We start from the raw sequence: 14,559 nt of genomic DNA on the forward strand, positions 1-14,559 counted from the left end.
ATATATTTAAAATAATGAATTAGTATAGTATAGTATAGCGTATAAGTCGTATAATAGGATCGCTAATGACTCGTTAATTAGATCGCTGATAATTCGTTGATAACTGATCGACAACTGACCGTAACTCCTCTAATAACTATTTATACCATTTACTACTAAGCATATTGTAACTTTTAGCCTAAATTTTCGATCGAGACATTTCACACTCTAATGAAGACACGCGAGATATGTTGCCCATAGCGTCGCATAAGCGACATTGCAACGCAGGATATTTCGTCCGTAGCGTTGCACAATCGGCGTTGTGGCAGCGAGATATTTCGTTCGTGATGTCGCATAAACGACGTACGTATCTCGAAGTAGCGAGGCATCCCGTTCGTGGTCACGAAACAATTAAATATCGTACATCGATGGAATCGCATTTCGAATTTTAATACATCGTCGATCAGTTCCTCGACAGGTAGTTAAAATGTACGATTTGCCGATTGCCTAAGAAGACGATAAGTACGCGGGTGACTTTCGCGCGTTAGTTGAATATTCCTTTGTTTCTACAAATCGGTTGGAGCGTGCACGTACGTACGAATGACATATACATACACGTGATCGCTGGTTTCCGCGAACGTGACAATTTCTGTTCGTGGTCGCGTTGTTAATGGCTTATTTGCCCTCGATAAACGTTTCGTGGAATAAGAAGGTGTCGCGGTAGTCTCGACGTGTGCAGGAATTTTTCATAGGTCTAGCGACGTCGAGACGTCGGTAGGACGGTTTCTCCGCTTTTGTGGCGCCTTCTAAGTTCTAAACCCTTTTCATTTATCTTCGCCTAGCGCAGCTTAAGCAGCAATTTTGTTGCGCCCTTTGCATATAGTTGTTTCAGCTGCTCCGAGCAATCCCCTTAATGTATACTTTTTCTCACTGTCATAATTGAAGACCTGGAGTGTGGGGTCGAGCACTTTCCACGAATGTTCTTCGCTCGTAAATTTTCCACTCACGGGAGAACGCTCGACGAGAGGCCACGTGGCCATCGAATCCAACGGCACATCGTGCATCGAATCCAGCCAGCTTTCGTAACGAAGCGGATCTCTTGTTCCTCGGAGATGCTCCGTATCGTGAACGACACTCTGTTACAGTGCGTTACGCTCGAACGCGATTTGCTCTTTCACGGTTTCCCAGACACGGTTTGTCGATTATACTGCACGGTTTTTACTCTTTCCACGGTTTTTAAAAACCGGATTGTTTACCTTGGCGTAAAACATCTGGTGATTGGCAAATATGACGTTTGCCGCTCCTCTGAACGTATTCGGCCATGCAAGGTGTAGCGTCACAAACGAAACGGAAAAACCGACGGTGAACGCTTATTTTTCTACTAATATTTGCTGGCCATTAACGGAATCCTGGCTTATACAAAATAAAAACAAAATAAATGTTATTTCGTACAAAATAAATGTTATTTCATAAGTTGGGGACGTGGAAAGTCAACTTCGCTCGGTCCACTGGAAAAATTCCACCCCAAGAGTTTTTGGTTATACGTTCGGTTCACGATGGAGGTGGGGGTTGGTAATCGAGATCACGGGAATCTTTCGAAATACGATTTCGGAAGAACGTATCGAAAGCGGAAGTGGGCGCAGGCGCGAACAATATAGTGTCGGTTGCTTCGATCCCGAGGCTCCTCCTCCCCATTACGGTTTTTTTCCTTCTTTGACATCGCGATCAACGTTTAGACTCTTTTCTCGTTTACGGGTCGTCAAGCGATCGAACGTCAGAAAGCGCGAAGCTTCGTGGACCGCGGAACGCTTTTCGACCAACGAGCGGCAAACTCGTGCCGCGATATCGTTTCTGTCTCGAACGATCTCTTCCGAAAATCCCGCTTTTCTCTCTCGCCCTTTATTTTCCCGTGGTCCACGCTGGCCGTTCACTCGCGCTCTACCTCCGCTTCCTGTTCTTCCCTCTTCGGCGACGACGTTCCGCGTGCATCAAAGCTACATAATAAATTGAATATTATATCCAAGGGTGGTGCGTGGTGTGGCGTGGACGGAGCGAGCGAAAGAAGGAGGAAGAAGCGGAGGAAAGAAAGAGCGAAAAGAGGGAAAGAGGAAAGTGGAAAGAGAGAAGAGGGAAGAGGAAAGAAGGGACAGGAGGTCCTGGACCTGCGCTATGCGAGGCAAGCGTTCCGTGACGGAGCGTTCCGACGCTCGACTCGCTCGACGGCTAGCTCGACGCTGTCAGTACACGCGTCTCGACGCCCGGGGATGCGTCCCTTGCCAGAAGCATAGCGTGACGCTTGGTTCAAAGGTTCGAGCTCGATCGGACGAACGCGTTTTACCTTTTCTCGTACACCAGTTAACAAGAAGTGTGTCGTATCGAAAAGAAAACAGATACATATCGATCATCCATCTATGACGCGCCGGGTACATTTACGAATATAATGCTACACCTTTCCCACGAGGTAATGTCAGAACGGCGACGTACATAAGTTTGGAACCAATTGGTTGACCAAGTTGCACGGCTATCGTTAAGCGCGTACGAATCGGTTGGGCCAATAAGGACGAACAAAAGTAGAACGTGAAACGCGAGTGTCCATCGATCGTCAGGATCGTTCGATAGATCACCGTTCGAGGCATTCGATTCGCAAATTCCCAGAGGATTTAGCAGCGTTCGGCTGGTGGTTACCAACGATCACATAGCGTTACGAGCGGTGATTTTCCGCCGGGGCCATACATCAACGTGATATTTTCCAACGGAATTCCCTGGTGAATTCCAAGTGAATTATAAGGATCATAGGTACGCGTGGACGGGCTTCTAGCTGGCCAGAATCGAACGGACGTCGATTAATTTTGCGATAACAATTTGCGAATATAACGGGACGATAATCCGAGCTGGGAAATTCAATTTTCGATATCGGAGAAAAAACTAACGACTACCGTCGATTCCGCGATGTATACCCGAAACGATCGGAAATCGTTGCCGCTCGGCCGATCAACGACGATCGACGGCCACGGGATCCCTCCTAGAGACGAGTAAAAACAACCGGCGATATTCGCATATGACGCGTTTTTATCGAACCGGTCACCGTAGATGGTCATAGCTAATGGCCTTGTCGTTGACTTTGATAAATTCGTCTCCCGAAGGAGATTCATTACGCGGTAATATCGGACGAGTATGAATTTTAATATTGTCCCGAACCTACTCTCGCGTCCGAGCGTTCAATTTGTTTAGCCGCCAAGAATTCGTCTGATTCGTCCGAGCAATCGTTACGTAGAAGCCGAAATTACGTTTCGATATTTACTTGGAACAGGTTTCATGGTCTTTTCGCGAGTAAGATTAATCGATTGGATATGTGCGCGCGAAAGCCAACTTGCCGTAACGATCTCTCGTTACAACGGTAACCGTTCGTCTTCGATGGAACGTCTGTTCGAAGGGAATGGTATAACGATCGTGAGACCCGAAACCCCAAGGACACGTTAATTTCGCGTCTAATCGGTTAATCCTGGATGAGGTAGGTACGATCGTAATCGTCGGTCGGCCAAGGCAGAGGCGAAGTCTTTCGCAAAAACGGATACTCACTGCTTTCAACGGCATCCTAGATAATTAATCTGTTTCTCCGCAGAATAGTCTCGTATTTGCATAGTTACGCGTATGCAAATGATATATGTACCTTTCTGCCATCCTGTTCCAAAATTATTCTTCGGATTGCGAAACGGCGAGAGTAAACGGTCGAGTCGAGTCGAGTCGATGCGATTCGACGATCGCGATCGCGCGAATAAATCTTCCCGAAAGCGTATAATCGCGTACACGGTGAAACTGTGTCGACGGTCGACACAGGATTTCACCGGGAAGACAGGTGGAGAAAGGAGGAAGGGAAAGAAATTAAATCCGCGCGACATTCGTTGAGATACGTTCTCGCAAGGAAAGGGAAACGTTCGTGGAATAAAATTTCCGGTCGTCCGACAACTTTTGCAGGAAAGTACGCGCGCCTCGGTCCTTTCCGTGAATCCGTGATTAAGAAACGATCGGTCTCGGCGCCGATCGATCGCGATAATACGCGTCCTTCTCTTTGATGCGAGTAATTAACGATCAACGAGGATCCTCGATCCTCGATAAAGCTCGGTAATAAAAATTACAAGTTCGCATTTTCCTTGATTATACGATCGTACTTGCAGCAAGGGAACGGAGCAAAGTCGTTCGAGTTGCTTGGCCGTACGAAATTTAAGCCGCGCTTAACGCCGTTTCACCGTAATGAAGACAAAACGAGGATTCCCAATTTTTCGGGATTACTAAATTGCTAAAGAAAGACATCCCCCGGGGAACTCACGCGCGCGGGATAGCCATCGTCGAATCGAGATCAACTTATTTCCAGTACAATGCCAAGCGAGCCATTAAGGTTTTTTCCTTCCTTCGTATCCTTCGTGCGAGCGAACGCTCGCAAAGACATTTCCGACCATTTCGCCGACGAGGCTTTTAAATCGATCATAACGTTTGCACGATTCTTTTCTCAACGGACTATGTTTGCGGACAAACAGCTCATCATGGTAAACACACGGAAGACGCTCGGAAATGGAATTTTGCTTCGAAAAGTGAAATCTCTTTCGCCCGGATCCTTGTATTATCAATCTGTTCGAAGAAGCTTTTAACGACGACGAAAATCGAATTTTCTTCTGCTTCGTGTACCTTCGTACAAACGTTCGATTCTATCAAGTGACTAGCTGGAATCGATGCTTGGAAATTAGTATCTCGCGGCTAAATACAGCGATATCATCGGCGTGCTTATCTCGTCCAATTAAAAATCGTTTCTCGCCGAATTAAAATCGTTTCTCGTCCATCGTCCGGTCTTCTACGCGACGTTTGTCAATTCCGCTAGGAAATCGTCGGATTCGCCGTCTCGTTGCTACGCATAGATTCAGACGCGCATTCTCGCGAAATACCGCGTGTAGAATTTTCCTTTGCCGCGGATATCCCCGAGGATCGGGAACGAAGGTCTCTGCTGGATTTTCATCGAACCGGCGGATCTTTCGCCCGCTTCGCTGAAAGCATCGATCACGCGTCAACGAGATAAAACAAAGAACGTATAATCTGACATCGGTTCGAACGAAAAAGATACGACAGGCTGTGTCGATGTGTAAAGGTGCGGGCGTGCGAGAGTCGTTGTTTACCGTGAAAAGAAACAAGAACCGTATCGCGGTAGAATAGGTGGGCCGCCGGTGGTACACGCGACAGAAAAGGAGAAACTTTTCATTTAGTCCTGCCGTAAATAAGAAGGGGCGGTCGTGCCGTTCGCACTCATACCATGTGTATACGAATTTTTCGTCGGACGGTGGTAAATTCTGCTCGCACGCCGGCTGAAATCTGTGCTCGTAAATGGTCGAAATAGTTATTTACGGGATAGCGTGGAAAAGATAATTGCGTCCTGCCTTGGACAGAGAAGAAATCGAGGATGTACGAGTAATACCCTGATACCGTTTCCCCGATTTCTTCTCCACCAAATGTGCATTACGTGAAATTGCGCGAACTTGCAGCTCGTACCATCGCCTGACAAATGTATCGATTGAAAAATGGGAAGAATGAAAGGAATAATAAAAAAAAAAAGAAAAGAAAAATAAACAGGAGGCCGGTGTACGAAGAAAAGAAACAAGTAGTAAAAGGAGTTTGGGGTAAAGAACGGGGCAATGGGTACGAGTTAGGCGAAACAGAGAAAGCAGAGATTGGAGAGAGGGAAAGATAGATAGAGAGAAAGATAGTCATTATTATTGTTCAGGTTTCTTTTTCTTCCACTTTCAGAATGAGGGTGGCACGGCTATTACTGTGCTACGTACTTCTCGAAGACTACAGTACCAATCTCGGCGGGGCTGCAATTACTAGCGACGCCGCGCGCCAGGACGCCTCTGCGACGAATCCTACGCTACCAGGTATATATATTTGTCGGTATATGCTCGTTCCCGTATATCGAAAAGCATTGTTTTCTTTTTCGAACGCGTGCCACCGACTGACAGAAAACGGACAGAAAGCCGACAGAAAACCGACAGAGAACCGAACGAATCTTGGCGTTGATGCCGCGGATATAGCACGGTGCACGCGACGCGACGTCTTCAACGCGGCTCGCCTTCGTTCCCGACGTTAATTACGAGGCCGGAAACGAATCAACTTTCGCCTCTGCGTGGTTACGCAGTGACCGTAATCGTCCTGACGATTAAGCTCGAGAACGTCCTTGAAAACTTTTTCATCTCGATTTCCTGCTCCGCGGAGCGGTACGGCGTTTACGCCGTACGGAGCGCGAAATTAATTTTGCGCCCCTAACGGATCGAAACGAATTACAACTATTACGGCAGGTAACAACGAGCGAAACTGTACAAACGATTTCGCGGCTCTGGCTCGCGTGTACATCGGTGATAACTAACTTGGACCAAATTCCCAAAGCCGATGACTCTGTCGTCCGACCGCGTATTATTCCCGAGAGTCTCGTCGTTTCCACGACGCCTCTCTCATCCGCTCCAATATTTTTTTTTCTCTTTCTTCCTGTTTTTTTTTTGTCCTTGTTTCCTTTGTCTCCTCTTGTCCCCCCCCCCCCCCACCCCCTTTCTCTTCTCTCCTTCTCTTTTTTCGAATTCAGGACGGTGACAGAGGTGCTCGAACTCGTCGAACTACGCACGTCAAAGGGTTTAATTACTGCGGTGACTTCGCGTGGACAGTGCCCAGTTCGAATCACCTAATCGCGGTTTTCATCGGTAGCTTCTGTGTCGTTCTATCGCATTCGTTCTGTGCCGCGTAGCTTTTATTTCCGTGCACGAAAAGACGCATCAGGATTTTTGCCATGAAAAACCCGGTTACGTGCATCGTTATCAGCCACGCTCGTTCTCGGCTCGTACTTTACATGGCTAATCGTCGACTATATACGCAAATATATTCGCAAACGTGGAAATGAACGCGTATTTTTGGCAAATGTGTCTCTTCTTCCGCCGGGATATAACGCTTTAGCAGGTTTACTCCTATCGTTAGATAACAAAGAGAACAGTGGATCTATAGAGCTTCAAAGCGGAGAAATCAAAGTATACGTCGTGAAATCTCGTTACCAAGAACGAATGAATTCGCGAGAAACAACATCGAAGAATAGATGAATTCCCAGTGGAAGAATGACTCGTCCCCTGCTGTGCAGATTTCGTGGATTCGACGTTCGGATACATCTGTATTAGTAGCTTCGCGATGATGGCCGTCGATGGTTATCCGATCTTTTGTTTCCCGGAAATCGTTTGTTCGCGACAGAAATTATACAGAGTGTAGCAATCTTTTTAAACGAGTCTTCGGGTTATTTTATGGATATGAATAAAAACGAACGTTACACGAACGTAAGTTTGTTTAAAGCTCTATTAACTCTCGCCTGGCGGAAACTTGCCCGTCGTTGTTACGAGTCTCGAACGTTTTACAGCGAAGAGTCCGACAAAAAGAATCTTTTCCTCCGTGTGGTACTAAAATTCGCTTGAAACTTGAAATTATTTATATCGTTTGATATTTGAATAATAACTCGTTGATGAAGTTTGAAAAGTAATAAACGTGAAATACCGGTATGTGCCACATGCAATTCAGCTTTCATCGTTTGAACGTTAAAAGATGACAATAAAAATAGGAAATACGAATCGCATCATGACTTGTAGTTACTATATTATTCAAAAAAAAATAGAATAGATTTCATGGATATTTAATTGATGCAACCAATTAGCTTCGTTAACTGTCATTCTTCCATTTCGGCTCCATCTCAAAATTCCTATCGATGCGAAACTGACGATGATAAATAATTCGCTTTACTACTCTGCGAATTTAATTTCGATCCTTTATCTCGATAAACCAATCAACCGTTTTATCGATTCAATATGACCATTAATATTTATTAGAATTGTTCATAAACAAAAGTTCGACGATGTAAGTACTTAAACTCGCACTATATCGGACAGCAAAGCATTATTCTCTCCGCGTTTGTGTATTTTTATTGCTATTTTCAATGAAAGCTTCAATAGCTCAGGAATTTCAATAGCTGAGAATGTAACGCAACGTGTAAAATTTATTCGTTTCGATACAAAACGACAGACTTTGAAAGTTCGTCTTAAAATATACGTGAAATATATTATCTTCTTATCGTTGTTACGAGTTGCAAATTTGCCGTAAATATAAAAAAAAAAAAACGGTTAATAATCGAACCAGATAAAGGATCCTATCGATGGTACTACGAGTTAACGCGTTTTAAATAAATGGCAAATAAATGGTAAATAGTTTAGAAGACATTAGAGGAGATAAATTATCACCTCGCTGATATCTGTTATAAAACAAATAAAAAATGGCACCTATTGGTATCTATGGGAACCGAAGGATTAAACGACCTATCTTCGTGTAACGTTTGTTCGTTGTTTATGCTCGTAAAACATCCTGACAAAGTTTGACCAGAAAAACCTACAACTATACCCTGTACATAAATACTATATATTTTGCATACACGTATACCGTGTGCATTATATATACAGAATGTTCACGATATATCGGGGTGGCGTTTTTCTCGAAAACGGCTTTCGAAAAAACACGACGGCGGGAAAATTTTTAATGTCCTTTATCGCGAATATGATAGCGTACGGGAATTTGTCATATCCGCAGTATTGACCTTGAGGGTCACAATACGCGGCGTGTTTGAATTCTTCTCGATGCAGGTTTTTGTACGATATAAACAAATTTATAGCATTCCATTTAGAAAAACTAAAGTTCGTCATCAACGTTCACCCGAATAACACGGTACAACACATATGAAAAATTGGCTTACGCTACTACACGTTCGCCGTAAAAAGCATTAAAACCTCTGTCATTTTTCCCTAAAAACTTACCATTTTCGAGAAAAACGCTGGTCGACTATACCGCCAATGTTACGTGTATTTCTGTACATGTTTTGCCCGCTGGCAAATCGCTTTTGATCGAACAATGTTCGTTCAACGATTCGATGATTTCCAATTACGTGGCACGATTGATTCCCTTCTTTGGAGAGCTTGGAACGCTCGACAGTGCCAGGGATACCTTAAGTTTAATTTAAAGTTTGCCTAAGTTTAATTTAAAGCTTTAACTATATCGCGTTCATCGTGTTTAAGAGAAAGTTGTGCCGGCGCGCGAGAACCATCGGCGTTCGATGTGTCGAGAGAAAGCAGTTAACGCGTTTTAATTTCATCGCAAGCCGCATCGAGCTTTGTTAGTTCTCTCACTGTGGCAAGCCACCAATCGTCCCAAATCTATTTGCGACGTTAACAATGCGACGTTTCGTTGATTACTCATTAGGGAGGGTGTAACAGCACGAGATCAGATAAGGGGTTACCGCAGTGGTTAGCGATTATACATAGCCATGATGGAACTAGGTAACGCCTTACCGGAGGCCTGCACGCCGTTACACGAGCATAATGTCCTTCGAGAGCTGCTAAGTTGGCCGTGGTATGTCGCTTAAACGGATAGATAACGGGAAAGCGGGGTGACTGATAACGGTCGCCGACAGGCCAAGAATAAACAAAAGGATATGATTATCACGGAATGCAAAAAGAGAAGATCCGAAAGCTGTTCGACGAACGATCAAGGCCATCTGTTCGTAATTAACGCTGCAACTACCAAGGCGACGTTTAAATCATAAATTTTCTATCAAATAGATGAAAACGAGAGGTATATGAAGGTAATATAGATATTAAGGTTCGTAAGTATGGCCGAATACTTTATCCAATTTGTAACAACGGTACACGAATGTTGGTAAAATGTATAAATTAACGAGAAGAAGGTCCGAGACTGAAGATCAAAAGCGATACTTACACAATCTTCTTATGTTAAACTGACGTAGAATCAACAGATAATACGATATAATTATTTCCTTTAACGATTTAGCGAGGCTGTATTAAAATACGTTTATGGTTAAGGTAAAATTACCTGCAACTACACGCGCGTTGTTTGTAATTAACGGGAGGAAGATGTTGTATAAAAAGCTATAGAATAAACAACAAAATATGTTGCAGGCAAAAGTAATACTGAATTATAATTACGACTAAAAATATTAACGTTAGTCGAACAAAACCTCTTATCTTTTAACCATGGTAGAAGTTCGATGCTGGCAGAAAAGTACGGCCGTCGAGCTGTCATTGTGCGTTTCGCTTTTCGTTTATTACGTCCACAATGACGTGAAACAGCAAAGTGCTACTAACGAGTCAAATAGGCCGTTTGGAAACGTAAATCGGCGAAAAATTGTTTATAACTGAATTTGACGAATTAGGCTGTAAATCGTTCAACTCGTGTCAAATATTCTCTATCGATAGAACCGAGTGATATTACGTGTATTTGTCCGACATTTAGAACGTTAAAGCGATCGAAATGCGCGTATTTGTCTATTCGTGTTTCAAATATTTGCGTAGATTTTGCAAAGTGTGGAGCATTTATCAGAGATAAATATAAAACTTGGACGATAATATGGAAATATGGAAGATGTCTGGTATTAAATTCAGCAACGTCGAATCCAGTTACAGCAAGAGCTAAAGAACTAACGGCAGAGACAGCTTGATCGAATTAAATCAGATTTCCAAACACTTATGCACGGTGGCGTACTAGCGAACGAGGCTGTACGTATATAATGCAAAATAAACTTTTATGCATATATCTCGCAAGAAATTATTCAAATTCCCAAAAGCGCACCGTGGTAAATCTAATCTGGAACTTGCGTGAAAAATGATAAATTTCCACTACTGCGACAGTTTCGACGTTAACCATGAAGGCTGCTTACGTAATTGAAATTGATAACGCGATACAGCGAGAACGTAGGGAGAATAAGACGCGATAAGAAAGAAGATTCATCGGTGAATACAAAGAAGGTCTGACTAACTCTCGGGGATCTTCCGCAAGATCTACCCAGAGTGTGCAAAACGGTTGTCGAGTTCCCTTTCGTTGGCACGAAACTGCCCGAGTTTCGTGTCCCGGAGCCGCCTCGCGTTGGGCTCATTGACGCGCGAGACCATCGAAAATAGCGGAAAACGACAAAGTTTGTTCCCAAGGCTGGCGCGTAAAGCGACGAAAGCTCGCTGGAAGAAGAAAAGGAGGGGCGGTCGCGAACGACGACGACGACGACGACGACGACGACGACGACGACAACGATGGTGGTGAATGTCCCTGAAGTTGAAGTAGCTCCACTCGGCTTGCCTCGACTACCCCACTAGCTCTTTTCTCTCTCTCTCTCTCTGGCCGGGCCCGTGCCGGTTACTTCACCAAGTTTTTCCTTTGAGGATGAAAGATATTAATTAAACTGTCACAGACACGGTAGCAGAGAGCTTCTAACTTTATTTCGCCACTTACAAGTTTACCGCTTAAGCGGTTGCCGCGCGTGCGCGCTCCTTTGCTGCCGATCTTATCCCGCAAGCATCAGAACGCCATGGTCCTGGTTATGAATGCGAAGTGACCCCCAGGGCGCAGCGTGCAACGCGTGACTAACGCGTTCATTTCCCTGACATAGTGCCGCTTCCTCCTTGGCTCGTCTGGCCTCGGCTGGATCCGAAACGATTCGACTCGGTTTCCCGTTAGATACTTTTACCCTCCAACGGAATCGATCACCGCCGCGGTAGGATCGTTCCGACGATTTGTCAAATTGTCCATCGAAACCGAACGACCATTTCACCAGCGTGATCGTAATGGAATCGATGTCGAAGTTCGCGTAAGAACAATGGCACGGCGAGGTAAAAACGGTATCTACGAAAGCTCGAAACCGACGTAGGTCCTTTTTTCCGGGTCAAACCGCTCGTTTCCGAAGACCCACAGGCTCCTCGGTAAATTCCTGACAAATGAATCGATCGGGGACACCGAGCTCTCGGGGTTCCAGCATATCTGGCGGTCGCTTTGAAAAATATCGTTCCGTCGAGTCATCCTAATGATATTTATTATCAGCAACTAAGTTGATTGGCGAGAAAGCGCGCAGACAGGCTTTAACTTGTTCGCGATGTATATCGACGCGAGTAAACGCTTTTCCAGCAGTTCCCGAGACCCGCCGCGAAAACTTAAACTCGCTTCTTCGGAAAGATAAATTGTGAGAGGTTAACCGATTAATAAAGCTCTCCGTTAATCCATCGTAACGTCGCTCCTCTGAAATTTCACGGTTCTATCGTCGCCACCGTCTACAACCTCTCTTCTCCAACTTGTCGTAACTCCGCTACAAAGTCAAGTTCGCCGTTTCCAAGAATCGGCTACTTCACTGACGAGGTACGCTGGTTATTAAAAAATATTCGGTCGTAGCGAGGCCCGGCAACGAACCAACGAACGAATGATCGAGCCGGAGGTCACCGGTCAATCGTTCTTTCTCGATTATCGTCGACGACGATGGGCCGCTTATCTCGCTCGAAACTCCTAATTAAACCGTCAAAGTATAAGCAGCGCGCTCTCGTCCCCATACCTAACGCCGCCTAATATCGCAAACATCCGCGTGGTTTGCGTTAGGATGGCGCCTAGGAGGTGGAGGTTACAACGCCCGGAGAAACGCGCTGCAAGAGCACGAGATTGACGTTAATTACCAGCCGGTAATGCAGACGCACGTGACCACGCGCGCCAGGTATGCGCACGGTGGGAGTCACGATACGCGCGAGCCTTCATCGAGGAAAGGATAGTTTGGCAGACAAGGTTCCGACGCTTGGCTCGCATATTAGATGTAATCTCCTCGCGCCTCCAGCTTTAAGGACACGTGCCGCTGCGGTCATACGTGCGGCACGCAGGCTCGTATCAGAGGACGAAGAAGGCGTGAATGGAATAATCGTGCTACGCGTACGATGACGCGTGTGAAATGCACGCTATTCCGGTGAACATGCGGGAGTAAGGGGGCCAAAGTTTTAAACGCAATTTCGTGTTTGCGCGTGAGCGCTGCGGCTGATCTTACTCGGTGTACCGCGTTCGTCGCTAAAATAGTTTCGAAAGTTGGCGCAACAACCTGGAAACCTTAAGCACGCCCTAACGTAACACGCGCGAGTTCCGCTTCTTTTGTTTTCTCAACGGCTTCTTCGTTCGACTTGGTTAATTGCAAATTGCACGGCTCCCGCGGTTATTTTTCGAAGCGACTCGAACGTCCGAAAACTTGAGGACAACTTAGCGGAAGTGGAATACGCCGAAATTAGATTTTCGGATGAGCGCCTTCGCGAAGGCTGCCTGTTCCCACACCTTCCACTTCGTTCAACCACCCCCTAGGCATCATTCTTCGCTCCACCCCATTTTCGTTCCATTGAAAACGATTCAACGGCTCGGAACGCGCTAATATTTCCGTGGTTCCGATCCCTGGTAAAACCGGTCGCGATATTTCAATCTGCTAAAGTTGAATCACGTTTGTCGTGCGACGTACATACGTACATTATATATATGTATATATATATATATATACATATATATATATATACGGTATTTAGTTGCAAATTTCCCTGGCTCGACTTTAATAAACCTTTTTTCCGCTGGCAAGGATGGAGAGCATCTAGCTGCGACATATTAAGGGAGCGTGACGCGAATCGCGAGCGCATAATGCGCGTCCCCAGCTGCTCTGGTCCGCGCCTGTGAGCGCGCGTGCAAGCTTAAAGTATGTGCACGTATACGAGGCGCGAGTGGTCGGGCGGTTGAGTGGATGTGCAGCGTGCAGTTAGGAAACCTTCGTGTTCCGCATGTGCGATCTTACTAATTTCCGGGATCGAAACTTGTCCTAGAAGGAGGAAGGGTTGCGAAAGGTGGCGGAGGGTAGTTGGTTGGCAGCCGCGGTGGGGCGGACAGGTCCCAGGGACATGGGCGCGAATTCGATTAATTAAAGTACGAATTCGCGCCGCTTCGTGGAAATGGAATTATCGCGGCGTAGTCGGTGACGACAGAGGCGACGGTGGTGGCGGCGGCGACTCCACGCCATCGACGTTTCTACGCGACCGAGAGGGTCGAACGGAGCTTCCCGGTTCGTTCTGTCGCTCGCCTCGGCCCACTACCTCCTCCTCTTACGGTCGAGGTGAGAGCAAGTCCGCCGACAGGGCGGCGATTCCAGAGAGGGAAAGGGACAGCTGGGTGCAGGTGGGTGCCGGTGGGTGCCGGTGGGTGCCGGTGGGTGCCGGTGGGTGCCGCGCGGTGTAACAGCTTGCGACTTTGAACGCGTTGAAGCGAGAGCAGGGAAGGGGGTTATATATTTACGGTGCTCCATCGCGGAGAAAAGTTTCGGCAAGGATTCGAGCCGTGAGAATTTAAAGTCCCTGGAATCTGGGTAAAAGAGCGACCAACTTTTCCTTCGACTTGCACCGGCGTTTCGATAATCCGCTTTGGTATCGTTCCGTTTGGTCCACCGAGAATACCCGAAACCGCTCGGTCGGGCGTTCCGGCAACGCTCCGTCAGGATTGATCAAATATTTATTAAGTGGCCGTCGAGTTTGCGTCGTTTACGTCCTTTTTTTGCTGCGGTGACTTTAACGCCTTTTTACCCTCCTGATAAATGCCGCGCACCTACCCATTATCCCATCCACCAGCCGCCTCGATATTTACGTGGAGTACTCCTTGCATAATAATCGTTAGGAAAATAAGACGAAG

At 46.0% G+C, this 14,559-nt stretch overlaps 1 protein-coding gene across 2 annotated transcripts in view; it reads left to right on the forward strand.

Annotated features, from left to right (window-relative positions):
* Positions 1-2,204: 2,204 nt before the first annotated feature.
* Positions 2,205-14,559, forward strand: part of LOC126868241 (lachesin-like) — a 34,425-nt gene continuing 22,070 nt past the window's right edge. Inside the window, exons 1-2 of one of the 2 annotated variants that reach the window (XM_050623521.1) lie at positions 2,205-2,440; positions 5,770-5,897. In XM_050623521.1, the coding sequence (XP_050479478.1) occupies positions 5,771-5,897 (127 nt within the window). In that variant the 5' untranslated portion in view covers positions 2,205-2,440; position 5,770. Of the gene's footprint in view, positions 2,441-2,489; positions 2,776-5,769; positions 5,898-14,559 lie in introns of those variants that run through there. The other variant, XM_050623522.1, reaches the window with a different exon arrangement.

This window comes from Bombus huntii, chromosome 8 (genome assembly GCF_024542735.1).
Source record: "Bombus huntii isolate Logan2020A chromosome 8, iyBomHunt1.1, whole genome shotgun sequence".
Lineage (NCBI taxonomy): Eukaryota > Metazoa > Arthropoda > Insecta > Hymenoptera > Apidae > Bombus > Bombus huntii.